The sequence below is a fragment of the Cynocephalus volans genome, chromosome 15 (assembly GCF_027409185.1).
Source record: "Cynocephalus volans isolate mCynVol1 chromosome 15, mCynVol1.pri, whole genome shotgun sequence".
Lineage (NCBI taxonomy): Eukaryota > Metazoa > Chordata > Mammalia > Dermoptera > Cynocephalidae > Cynocephalus > Cynocephalus volans.
The window spans coordinates 56,324,090-56,337,547 of record NC_084474.1 but is presented as its reverse complement, the minus strand read 5'-3'; the positions used below and the strand labels follow the sequence as shown (position 1 = coordinate 56,337,547).

Genomic DNA, 13,458 nt, shown 5'->3' with positions numbered 1-13,458 from the left:
TGCATTGGCCTCCTATATGGTACCACTTTTTCTGTATTCCTCCTATGATCATTTAGTTTTCCATTTCATCTTTAGCCTTTCACAGAAATGTCAAGAAGGCAGTCAACAAATCCATAGAGATTACTGTACTAGGAAAACAGGAAAACCATCTATGCATTTTATAGCAGCTACAAGAAAAGAAAGCATTTGATTACTGTTAGCTTGGGTTTAAATGGCTAGTTTCATAATCTAATGTTGCCAGAGTTGAATCTCTTAAAATCATCTTTTAAGATCTTTTTACTTTTCTAAGATGAGGATTTATAATACTAATCTCTTTTCACAATTTAATGATAGATCTACTTAAGTTAAATTCAACCAATTTACTTAAAATAAAATTATGTCAATGAATAAAGCATCTTCTTTCTGGGGGAAAGGTAGGAATTAGACATAAAGGGAAGATAGCTTCTAACATTGTTTATTGAGAAGTTCTGCAAATGCTTCCCTTTGGCTGAGACCAGAAGGCGGACTTATCTCCATGGCTTGCAATATTTATGAATATTACCACACGGCAAATGAATATTCCTATTCTTATAAAAATGCCTGTGTTCAGCAATATGATTCAACTGTGGAACACACCAAAAAACAGCAATACATTAATATTTACATTTATTTCACGTATGCAAGTTTACACACTCATTACTGAACAAAATTGGAATGCAAACAAATATACAAATACGATATGAGCATTATCAAATAAAATAACTGGCACTAGTGTTATAAGCATATTAATGGACCTGGTGAAGAAGTGATGGAAGAAGACTGCAGCCCATGGCATTTTTCTTTTTTTCAAAAGAAAATGCTTAGTAGCACCGTAATGGTAATACTTAAAAGAAACACATAAGATGGAACATTTTAACTGCTATCATTGAGGTTAACCTGCTTTATTTAAGTGAATTATACAGGAAGGTAACAGTACAGGCAGTATTTTGGCCAACTTCTGCTTATGTCAGCTGAACATCTTCCATAAACAAAAGCAAAAGCAAATAAAGCTAACCATAGATGGACCTTTTGTGTACTGGGTACAAGTTCTGCATGGTGCTTGACTTCATGGTTGGAGAAGATACCCATGTGTTAAAAACTGAGGTTATGTAATGTTACTCACTAAAGCTTGAGTGTGTCTTTGGTAGGCTAATACTTTTTCAGCATTGTTACTAATCACATTCATGTTTATTTTCTGTATTTTTCTATATAATCCAAGGTGACTAGAGATAACGCTATGGCAAACAATACAGCAAAATTCTCAAACTAGGTCCTTAAAACCCAGTCTATCCCAAAGGCACCAGAAATCAATGGGGTACAAATTTCCCCTTAGTGAAAGGTGACTTTTTTGTAATCTTACAACCTAATGGGATTTTATTTTACAGTTTTATATATCTTATTTGTTGCTGTCAGTGTACTTAATTGCCTACCTTTACATTTTTCTTCTAAGATGGCATCAACAAGATACAAGATATATAGAGTACCTGGTATTTCTATTTCAAAGTTGTGCAAAAACTGCCACAATCTTGCTCAGTGTCTAAGTATCCAAATGGTAGCAAATGGGCTGCATTAAGCTTTATATATCCACATTGCATATGAAAAAAATGAAATTATGCCCAGTTATGAATAGAAATGTTACAAAGAGTATCGTATACTAAGAGTAACTTGCAAAGTTCTTTTAAACAGTATCCCTTAGTGGTTTCAATAAAATGTCACTAACCACTTATCCCTAAGTCTCAAGTTTTCTTCATTAGAATGCTGTAGACCTGCATTAGTATTTTATATTGATTATAAATTAAGCCAAATTTCTAACTAAATACACAATTATGTGCTTGAAGCAATGGTTTGTGGCAAACACACAAAACTTGCTTTGCTCTTAAGATTTATTATCCTTACAATAATGCACTTTTAAAGCCTTCACTTCATAGTTTGGTTATTAAGATCCACATGAAATACAATGCTTTGCTGAACAAAGAAAATGTATCTGCATTATGATTATGAAACCCGGCTTTTGCTGGTAACTTGAAACTCAAAGTAGTCACGTGTAGTTCAACCAGCTCCAAACAAGGTTGTTCAGTGGTAATTATTTTGCAGCATTTATAGGCCTAAATTTCAGTCTGAATTGCAACTTTTAATTCCATTGTCTGATGTGAGTGGTTGTTGTTTGTTTCTGTTAGTTCACCACCAAAATATAAATCAACATTAGGTTTTATTCTATTGTTACCATGTTCTTCAGCAATATGATTCAACTGTGGAACTTCTGAACATGAAACAGTTTTGGTAAGCACAGAAATGCTACACTGATGTGGGGAATTTTCCAGACGGTCGTTTTCTACCTCAGGAAGAATGTTAACAGTAGCAAAGCGGGCGTGATAATCACTGGAACCATGACTACAAGAAGTTTTCATGCTTTCTAGGTCAGAACAACTAAATTCAGAAAAATGACTAGAGTGGGAATCTGCTACAGATGGCATACTGTCACTGAGGGATGGAGCCTCAAATTCGCTTGAGTTCGTGCTTTGTTGTTCTAACAACTGTGCATCCATGTCCTCTCTGGTCTCATTTATCTTCATGTTACCCTTTTTCCTCAATTTGCTACTTTTTGATTTTTTTCCTGCTGTTGCTTCTTTGGACCACTTGGTGGCACTGGATTTACCTTCAGGCAAGCCATTGGATGAACCACCAGCGTGACTTCGAGTGGCACTGCCATCGTCCACACTACTGCTTCCACTGTTGTGCCTGAATTTGGATGGCTTTGATTCAATATCTACTTGTACTTCCATACTGTTGCTTTCTCTGGAACGTAAAAGTAATGAATATAAACAATTTCTGACTTCTTTTTTTGTTTTTATTCAGATGACAGCAAAGGGAGAGGGGTTTCACTGTGAAAAATTCAAAGACTATAAAAGCTATCAGAACATATTGACACAGGACACATTCTACTAAAAAAAACCTACTTGAAATAAGGGGGCTGTCTTTATAATGCATCAAATTTTTTTGCAGTTGTAGATGCATTTATTGCTTATGCTGTTCTAGGCAGTATGGTTACATTCTTTTTTTAAAGAATGGCTTTATTGAGAAATAATTTACATATCATAAAGTTCACCTGTTTATAGTGCACAATTCAGTGGTTTTTAGTATATTCAGACTTGTGCAACCATCACTGCTACCTAACTTCAGGACATTTTCATCATTCCAAAAAGAAACTCGGTACCCATTAGCAGTCAGTTCCCATTCTTTCCTTCCCCCAGCCCCTGGCGACTGTGAGTCCACTTTCTGTGTGCATGGATTTGCCTGTTCTGAACATTTCACTGTTTTCTTTTCCCAGAGAACTTAATAGTTGGTAACCATTATTCACTGATAATTTTGCTTAATGATAGGGATAATTCCATTAAATTTTAAAAAATACTTTGATTTATAACAGTTTTTTCCTTACTTGTCCAATGGGATGTAGGAATTCAGAATGGATCCTGCCATTGCTTTGGTGCTGGCATTATCACTAACTGTTCCCAAGCTGACCGAGCCAGATTCTCCACTTAGACTGTACCGTTCTTTCTGTACGTCTGCTTGTACTTCCAACCTTAAAGAGGGGAGGTAGCAGATATAAACCAAAGTTATATATAATACCAGCACTACCATAATATCTCTAAATAATTCAGTTAAGAACCCTAGTAACAAAAAGCTATTCTAGAAACCATTATTTTTTCAGTTTCCTGTTGATTATTTGATTATTCAAATTCTATGGCAGCACACTGCACAGTACCAGTCATCCAAATGAAACGGGAAAAATCAGCTGTCTGCCAAGTAAGGTAGAAACAGAGTAACACAAAAAGGACATGAAGTTTTTTTTTACTTAAATATACTCTATTACTCTTACTCAAGATGTTGCACTTTGTCATGTTTCAGAGCAAACCAAAGTTGGAATACATTAAACATGAGAAATCAGTGAATCAAAAAATTCTGGGTGTGTACATTAAAAATGGTTCTATAAATAACATCTCATTTTAAATTAAAAGATAATAATGTATACCACTATAACTTAACAGTTTCTGTTTAAATGCAAACTACCTAAAAATAAGATAGATATGACTGATTTATCTTTTTTTTTTTTTGAGGGCTGATACAGAGTTTATTGAATTAGATTTTTCTATTTACAACTGAGATCACATCTACATACTATTTTGCTAGTCTACATGTGTACATTATTTCTAACGAGCTTAAGACATGATGAATAGGCTCAATTACACAAAAATGCATTCACACACTCATACTAATTGTTTTAAAACAGTAGTGCATATATTATACTCTTCTTATAAAGCCAGCTTTGATTAAAACCACTAGTTCCAAACGTCAGTCTCTGATTTTGAAGACCAACCAAGATATACACTATGATTCTAAAACCTATTTCAGCCATTTTGCATAGTTGCTATCTTACTGGACTACAGTATATATTTCTTAAAAGGATACTGATGAGGGCACCATCTGGTGTTAACTTTAACCAGACAGCTGGCTTTCTCCCCCTCCTCCCAAAAACCTTTAGCCAAGAGTTCTCCATTGTGAAGACTGAAATGACCCAGTGATACTTCAGCACCAGTCCCATTACTGCTTTGGAGGTAACAGAAGCAGGCCCACATCCTCCTCCTTTAATTCTACCACACTACGCAACTCACAAATGGTTCTGAAATTAGAACATTTACCAAGCACTGTACTTAAAAACTTATGGGCATGGAGTGTCAGCTAGAACAAGGGAAAAGAAAAGTCATAGGTGGGTAGATAAGTGGGTGGGTACATGAAATACCAAGCCACTCTGTCCAACACCAGCGTACATGTGCTTTCACTAGATGAACTCAGGAGGCCAACAGCAGATCTGCTCAATTCACCTTTCAAATTAGAACAAGACTAAAAAGTTCAGGCTTGAGTTGTCTACTCTGCATAGGCTCCACCAGTGATGAGGAGCTCATAGCCAGGATCTCTACTCCTTCTGCACAACATGATTCATATGCACAACATGCCCAGCAGCTGAATAGCTGCAAATGCCAGCACTGCCCAGATAACATGCATCATGACTTCTTGTAGCTTCTTTACAACTAGAGCTTCACATTCCTTGGCATAGAAAAGTGGTGGACCAGACTGCCATTACAGATGCTGTCTGTCTCTCTGCAGCAGCTAAGAGGGACACTCTGGTTTCTGGTTTCTTTGAACCAATCTGTATTTTCCTATTCTGAGTAGTTGTGAATTCCGTGACAGTACAGCTGTCTCTGTACATAATCAATAGCCTGGCTAGCAGCATTAGGGTTGGTTCCACTACAGGTCTTACACACTCTAAATACTGCGATCAACCTCATTTTCCACTTTTGCTCTGTAAATGTATCCCAAAACTACTACAACAACTTCTGTGACAAAAACCAAGAGTAGAATGATAACAAACACAGCAAGTCTGCAGAGACTTTCCTAGATTGTGCTGCAGCAGTCAATTAGCCTAATAACGAAAAGCAGAGCTCCTATTGCTATGACCACTACAGCGAGGATGAGTGTGTACACATCCTCAAAGAAATGGTCGTAATCTTTGTAAGTGATGAAAGCAGGCTCCCACATAGCATATTAATGTCAGTTTCCCTAAGGATCTTGGTAAACTGCAGTTTCTGATTCAGTAGGTATGGGGTGGGGCCTGAGATTCTGCATTTCTAACAAATTCCCAGGTGAGGCTGATGCTTTTGGTTCTTGGACCACACACTTTGAATAACAAGGTGTTAGAGCTCCCAGAAAATAAGGCTGAGAAAGACCAGCACAGTCTTGGAGGAGGTGGTGCCGCACTGGCCCGTGGTGCCGGAGGCCCACGGAAGCCCTGCACAGCAAGCAGGGCTGTGCTTACCCGAGTAAGGTGGCAATTGCAGCGGTGCCTTCCTGCTGGGAACTGCCTGGCCTGTATGGCGCCCTTGCACAGCCCCGGCCCCAGGAAGCACCTCCTGATTTACTTTTAATTCCTGTAATCTTCCCTACGGTTTTTTTTTTTTTTTTTAAATCAAGGTTAATAAACAGAAGAATAGTGAATCAAAGAGGAATCAAGGGAAGATACAAACACGTTAATTTCTCCTACTTATCTATACGGCTGTTGGTAAAAGACATGGTGAGAATAAAGAAACCATTAATACACAAAGGGACCCAGGCAGACTATCCTGGACCCAGTTCATGCATTCCTGGATGTCCTGATTCCACCTGTTTCCCAGTCTCACGTCTTAACATCCAGCTTTTGTTACCCCTAGCGATAAGGTCTATGCTAAAGCACTGCCTTTACTTCAGTGTCCACTGAAGCAGTTCCAGCACTGATTTATATATAAAATCTAATAAGTGCAGTGAAAAAATTGGCAGAATGTTATTCCTTAGATTTAGTTTTTACCTCATTATGGGTATATTGTGACAGGAAACTGAAACACAGTAAAAATCCCATTACTCTCTATCACTAAACTTCATTTTTTTAACATTACTATTTTCAAGCCTGACATAGTAAAGTTATATATAATCATCACATATTATGTTCAAAATTCTGGAGGGCTGACCAGTTAGCTCACTTGGTAGAGCATGGTGCTAATACCAAGGTCAAGGGTTTGGAACCAGCCAGTTGCCAAAAAGCAGAAACAAAAAACTCTTCCTATCGAATTAATAATTTGTAGTTAACAGAAAGCAGAAACAAAATAAACCAAAACACACTGCTATTTCTTACCTGTTAAAACAGTTTACCATGGCACTTCCTGATAGACTCCCCGTTATACTAGCTCCAGCTAGTGCCATGGTGCTAGCTGTTTCACTCAGATTATCTCGAATGGCTCCTATTCGATCCATGTGGCTTCCACTTGCACTCAAACTGCCAGTCAGACCACCAACACTTCCCTCCCCTATGCTAGGGTTGTGTCTTGCTTCTGCAACTGATGTTGTGTCTAGATGAAAATATTTCAAAGAAATTGAATAAGTATGATTACTCAGTTCCCCCCTTTTAAATTCCTCCATGATTTCAGATAGGACATTTTATTATATAAGGTATAAAACATACAGAGGAATAGAAAAGCTGTCTGGAGTCGAGGACATATAACTACAAGTATATGGAGTAAGAGGAAATATTTCAGAGAATACAGTTGGATCATGGACTGGCCTTCAATTTTAAATGGTCACTAAGTTTTTTTTAAAGTCCAGATTTAAGAATTCTATAAAGAATTCTATTGTTGAAAAATTTAGCTGACTTTAAAGGAAAATTATGTGACAGTTTTCAGTAAGGGTGTCATTTAAAGAGCATATTATTCTTCAGGTCAGTATGAATGGGCCAAAAGTTGAGTTCTAGATGTATTCCACGGTTCGAATCATCTATAAGTTATTATAAGATCTGATAAGACTATATTCCAATCTTATAGTACTTTCACATGCTTTGTATAGAAGCATTCATTTATTTGCACCAATATTTGAATTCCTCTTATACACCTAATCATATGGTGATAAATGCTATGAGGAAAACTAAAGCAGAGTAAAGAAGAATGAGAGAGATGAGAAGTCCATGTGTGTGCATGTCTGTGCACCATTTTATACAATGTGATCAGGGAAGGCCTCTTTGATAAGGTACCACTTGTAGAAACTTAAAGGAAGTGAAGGAGTGGGCCCCAAAATTATCTGGGGGAAGAGTACTCTAGGCAGAAGAAACTGCAAGCTTAAAAGCCTAGAAGTAAGAGCATGGCTGCCTTCCTCAAAAATCAAGGAGTGGTAAAAAACAGAAGAGTGACAAATGATGAGCTTAGACACATAGCTGGGGCAGATCATGTGGAGCCTTATGGACCATTATAAGGATTTTGGATTTTTCCCCCCAATATAGCTAGAAGCCACTGGAGAAGTTGTAAGCATAAGAAAGACATGATCTGACCTGTACTTTAGAAGTGTGACTTAGGCTGCACTGTGGAATAGTGTGTAGATGTGAAGAAGCTGATAGATCAGTTAAGAGGCTATTACAACTGTCCCACAAAGAGGACAGTAGCTTAGACTAATGTAATACCAGTGGAGACAATAAGGAGAGGTTGGATTATGGCTAAATACTGAAGGAAGCAGCAGAATTTGCTGACAGATCAGGTGCAGGGTATGAGGGGAAAAGGGGAAGTCATCGTAAGTCAAGGTTTTGGCTCAAGCAACAGGAAGAATGGAGAAGCCACTTACTGGTGATGACTGAGGGAAGAACAATTTTCAAAGCAAATAATTTGGCTGTAGACAAGTTAAGCTTGAAATTTTTGTTAGACACTGAAGTGCAGATTAAAGAGGAGAGTTAGATGTATAAGTCTGAAGTTCGGAGGGGAGAGTTCTAGCCTAGATATATTATTTAACAGATGAGATTACCTAAGGGATGAGTACAGATAGATACATAAAAGAAGTATGAGAACTGAGCCCTGGGAAACTCAAACATTTAGAGGTTAGGAGAAAAAAATGAACCAAAAAGAAAACTGAGAAGTAGTAGAAAGGAGATATGATAAGAAGTGGTTTCCCAAAAGTCAAGTAAAGAAGTGTTTCGAGAAGGAGGGTATGGTCTACCATGTCAGGTGTATGGTTAATAAAGAAGATGACCAAGAATTGATCACTATATTGGGAACATGGAGGTCACTGGTGATTCTGCTTTAGTGGAACGGTAGAGATGAAATTCTAAAGTGGTAGGGACCAAAATTTGATCGGAGTAAGTTCTAGAGAGAATGGGAGGTGAAAAGTGGGCATTATTTTTACACATCTGCCTGATTATTTCCCTAAGACCAATTTCTATAACAAGAATTGGTAGAATACAGAAAATACTTTTTTTTTTTTTAAGGTTTATTAATTTGTACTCCAACTGGCAGTCCATGAAGGCCCTTTTATTCTTCTTAACCTCTCCCAGTTATTGTCCCAAATTCACATTTCTTTGAATAACACTGGGTTGAAGATATTTTTGACTTATTGGCCATCTGTAATTCTTCTTTTATGAACTGCATTTCTTTCATATCCTTTTCTTCCTGATTTGTAATGTTTTAGGCAAAATTTAAAATGAAAAGTTTAGGATTTAAGACATTATATTCCCATTAGAGGTTAGGCACCCAGAATTATTCCACTCTCTTTCATCCATACACCTTTCCTTGGTAGTTCATTTCACTGATGTCCTTCTGGATGAACACTATTAGGCCTAGTAAAAAGAAGATAATGGAAGTTCTGACTTGCATTTATCTATGGACTCCCCCTACTTAAACTATTAATTAATAAGCACATTTTCTTCTTTAGCTTAAAGAACTTACCTACAGCTGTGTTAGTTCCACCAACATTTATATCATTTTCATCATCGAATTCAATCCTGACTCCTTTTCCATTGCCTGCTGAGACTCCACAACCTCCACTTCGACAGAGAGAAATTGGAACAACGCCATAGACATAAGCTAACATAATAGGAACACCAATACCTGAAGAGGAATTAAATGAGTCATTATAAAACATTAAGAGTTTTAAAAGTCTTTTTAAGAGAAGGTGTACAGGGCAAAGTGCCAGGGTTCTGAAGATTTGGCTGGAATACTTGCCAAAAGTGTATTTACCCAGCTATTAAGGGATGTAAGCAAATTCAAGGCTCCTAGCCTTTCAGATGACATACACAAGAAAAAAAAAAGAGATAAAGAGATGTAAACTTTTTAAAGTGCCAGGCCTTTGAACTTGGGGGGGAGGAGGGTGTAACAGCCACTAACAATTTCCAAATTACCCTAAGGCTTTGCTCTTGAGTCTATAATACTTTTAACCAATAAAGGACCTGAATGAGAGACTTTCTGTAGGCTCAACTTAAATTGTCCTTACATAAATAAAAAGTAACCCTCTCATCTTCAACAACAATATAATAATTTGTTTTAAAAAATACTTCCACAAAACTTTAACTCCATAAAATTTTAGGTAATTAGTATTTTAAGCATTATCTTACCTACAGTCACTGCAGCTACTACTGGAGATACAATTACAGACAATGTTACACCACCCGCTATGGCCAAATTCCGTTTGTGCTTTGAAACATCCTTGCCTTCATATCGGTTGTGAATCTTGAATTAAAAATAAAAATGGAGGTGGGAGATTAAAGAGAAAATACATTACATTTTTAATTTAGATAAAATAGACCTACCTTTGCTAGAAGTTTTAAGTGATTTCTCACACAATTTCACAGTTGTGTCCTAATTCAAGGTAAACCTGTTATTATTCTTAAACCATATTTTCATAGTTTGTTTCTTATTAATAATTTGCTTACATAAGATAGTGATTTAACAGACATTGTTTACTTTTAAACAGTCTTCAGTAAAAGCAGTCTTTATAATTTTTTTTTTTTTTTAAAAGATGACCGGTAAGGGGATCCCAGCCCTTGACTTGGTGTTGTCAGCACCACGCTCAGCCAGTGAGCGAACCAGCCATCCATATATGGGATCCGAACCCGGGGCCTTGGTGTTATCAGCACCGCACTCTCCCGAGTGAGCCACAGGCCGGCCGGCCCAAGTCTTTATAATTTTATTCAACAGTAGTATAATCATGTATTGAGCAAAGAAGAAAAAAATTAAGAATATTATTTTCAACATAGTTATGAGTTGAATGTATACTAATAGTGAAGGAAGTGCTTTTTACAAGGGTATAGGGAAAATACAGCCAAAAAGTCAAGTTAAGAAACAAGGGGAACAGAGTCAAACAGGATATCTGTGGTTATGCACCTGGGCCCCGGCCCGAGGCAAAGGGCGGATAGTTCCCAGAAATAGACAAGTCAGTTAAAGTTTCAAGAGTGCCCCTCAGCTGTTTCAAGGACTCCCACTTGACCGAAGTTCACCCCTGGCTTGATTTAAACTAACCAATTACCTTGCTTCTCGCTTCTGTACCCGCGCTTTTTGCTATAAAAAGGACCCAGGAGCTCTACTCGGCGCGCCAGTCTTTCGAAAGACTGAGTCGCCCGGGTACCTGTGTGTTCAATAAACCTCTTGTTTTTGCATCCGAAGCCGTGGTCTCGCTGTTCCTTGGGAGGGTCTCCCTGAACTGACTGACTACCCACTGCGGGAGTCTTTCATTTGGGGGCTCGTCCGGGATCGGAGACCCCCACCCAGGGACCACCGACCCACCAACGGGAGGTAAGCTGGCCAGCAGTCGTTCTGTGTCTCGTTTCTGTGTCTCGTCTCTGTGTCTGACTCAGTGATTTCGACTGTCTTTTCTGAGCGCGCGCATTTTGGTTTCAGTTTGTTCCGGGTTAGTCGCTCTGGGAGCGAAGTGCGGGTAGCGAACAGACGTGTTCGGGGGCTCGCCACCCGGCAATCCTGGGAGACGTCCCAGGATCAGGGGAGGACCAGGGACGCCTGGTGGACCCCTTGGCAGAGGATTATTGTGTTTTGGTCTCACCGCGTCTCGGGAGGCGCGCTCTGCCATCGGACTCTTTCTTCTATTTCTACGGCACTCGGTCTCGTCGCCGTTTCTGGTTTCTTTTTGTCTTAGTTGTGATAGGTCTTTGCGTCGTCGTTCCCCTATTGGAAATTTTCGAGATGGGGCAAAGTGCCCTTACGCCCCTCTCCCTTACTCTAGATCATTGGAAAGATGTCAAAGCCAGGGCTCACAATCTGTCCATGGAGATCAAAAAAGGAAAATGGCAGACTTTCTGTTCGTCTGAGTGGCCCACATTCGGCGTAGGTTGGCCGCCAGAGGGAACCTTTGATCTTACTGTCATTTTTGCAGTTAAAAAGATTGTTTTTCAGGAGACCGGAGGACACCCGGACCAGGTTGCCTATGTCGTGGTATGGCAAGACCTCGCCCAGAATCCCCCTCCCTGGGTGCCACCCTCCAGCAAAGTCGCTGTTGTTTCGGGATCAGAAAATACTCAAAGGCCACCTACAAGGAAGCCTTCCGCCCCTCCCCAACCCCCCGTCCTCCCGACACCAGACGACTCGCTCCTTCTCTCTGAGCCCCCGCCCTACCCGGCGGCCCTGCCGCCTCCTCTGGCCCCTCAGGCGATCGGACCGGTGCCGGGCCAGGCGCCCGATAGTTCCGATCCTGAGGGACCAGCCGCTAGGACCAGGAGTCGCCGTGCCCGCAGTCCGGCAGACGACTCAGGTCCTGACTCCACTGTGATTTTACCCCTCCGAGCCATAGGACCCCCAGCCGAGCCCAACGGCCTAGTTCCTCTACAATATTGGCCTTTTTCCTCAGCAGATCTTTATAATTGGAAATCTAACCATCCTTCTTTTTCTGAAAAACCAGCAGGACTCACGGGACTTCTTGAGTCCCTTATGTTCTCTCACCAGCCCACTTGGGACGATTGCCAACAGCTACTCCAGATCCTCTTCACCACTGAAGAGCGAGAAAGGATTCTTCTGGAGGCCCGCAAGAACGTTCTCGGGGACAACGGGGCCCCTACACAACTCGAGAACCTCATTAATGAGGCCTTCCCCCTCAATCGACCTCAATGGGATTACAACACGGCCGAAGGTAGGGAGCGTCTTCTGGTCTACCGCCGGACTCTAGTGGCAGGTCTCAAAGGGGCAGCCCGGCGCCCCACCAATTTGGCTAAGGTAAGAGAGGTCTTGCAGGGACCGGTAGAACCCCCCTCGGTTTTCTTGGAACGCCTGATGGAGGCATATAGGAGATACACTCCGTTTGACCCCTCTTCTGAGGGACAGCAGGCGGCAGTTGCCATGGCCTTTATCGGCCAGTCAGCCCCAGATATCAAGAAAAAGTTACAAAGACTAGAGGGGCTCCAAGACTTTTCCTTACAAGACTTAGTAAAGGAGGCAGAAAAGGTGTACCACAAGAGAGAAACAGAAGAAGAAAGACAGGAAAGAGAAAAAAAAGAGACAGAAGAGAGAGAGAGACGGCGTGATAAACGCCAAGAAAAAAATTTAACTAGGATTTTGGCCACAGTAGTAAGTGATAAAGGGTTTACAGATAAGCAGAAAGGGACCCTGAGCAACCGGGCAAGACCGACACCTAGGGACAAAAGGCCTCCTCTCGACAGGGACCAGTGCGCCTACTGCAAAGAGAAAGGCCACTGGGCAAGGGAATGCCCCCGAAAAAAAAGAAAAACGACAAAAAAGCTAGGGTTCTATCCCTAGACGACTAGGGGAGTCAAGGTTCGGACCCCCTCCCCGAACCTAGGGTAACATTGACAGTGGAGGGGACCCCCATCGAGTTTCTGGTCGATACCGGGGCTGAACATTCGGTACTGACCCAACCCATGGGGAAGGTAGGGTCCAGGCGGACAGTCGTAGTAGGAGCGACCGGCAGCAAAGTCTACCCCTGGACCACACAGAGACTTTTAAGGGTCGGACATAAGCAAGTGACCCATTCCTTTTTGGTCATACCTGAGTGCCCTACTCCTCTGTTGGGCCGGGACATCCTGACCAAACTAAAAGCTCAAATCCAGTTTTCTACAGAGGGCCCACAAGTAACATGGGGAGA

The 13,458-nt window shown here is 40.5% G+C and overlaps 2 protein-coding genes and 1 pseudogene across 2 annotated transcripts in view; 1 reads left to right on the top strand and 2 right to left on the bottom strand.

Moving 5' to 3' along the window:
* Positions 1 to 628: 628 nt before the first annotated feature.
* Positions 629 to 13,458, bottom strand: part of RNF19A (ring finger protein 19A, RBR E3 ubiquitin protein ligase) — a 68,928-nt gene continuing 56,098 nt past the window's right edge. Inside the window, exons 6-10 of the mRNA XM_063079823.1 lie at positions 9,968 to 10,082; positions 9,303 to 9,464; positions 6,740 to 6,953; positions 3,455 to 3,598; positions 629 to 2,814 (exon numbers count right to left, since the gene is read on the bottom strand). Of these exons, the coding sequence (XP_062935893.1) occupies positions 2,124 to 2,814; positions 3,455 to 3,598; positions 6,740 to 6,953; positions 9,303 to 9,464; positions 9,968 to 10,082 (1,326 nt within the window). The 3' untranslated portion in view covers positions 629 to 2,123. The remainder of the gene's footprint in view (positions 2,815 to 3,454; positions 3,599 to 6,739; positions 6,954 to 9,302; positions 9,465 to 9,967; positions 10,083 to 13,458) is intronic.
* LOC134364132 (tetraspanin-3-like) lies at positions 4,942 to 6,144 on the bottom strand (annotated as a pseudogene).
* LOC134364006 (RNA-binding protein 25-like) lies at positions 11,286 to 13,316 on the top strand. Its single transcript, XM_063079895.1, has one exon. It carries the CDS (start codon positions 11,550 to 11,552, stop codon positions 13,110 to 13,112), a length of 1,563 nt encoding a protein of 520 aa, XP_062935965.1. The 5' UTR covers positions 11,286 to 11,549; the 3' UTR covers positions 13,113 to 13,316.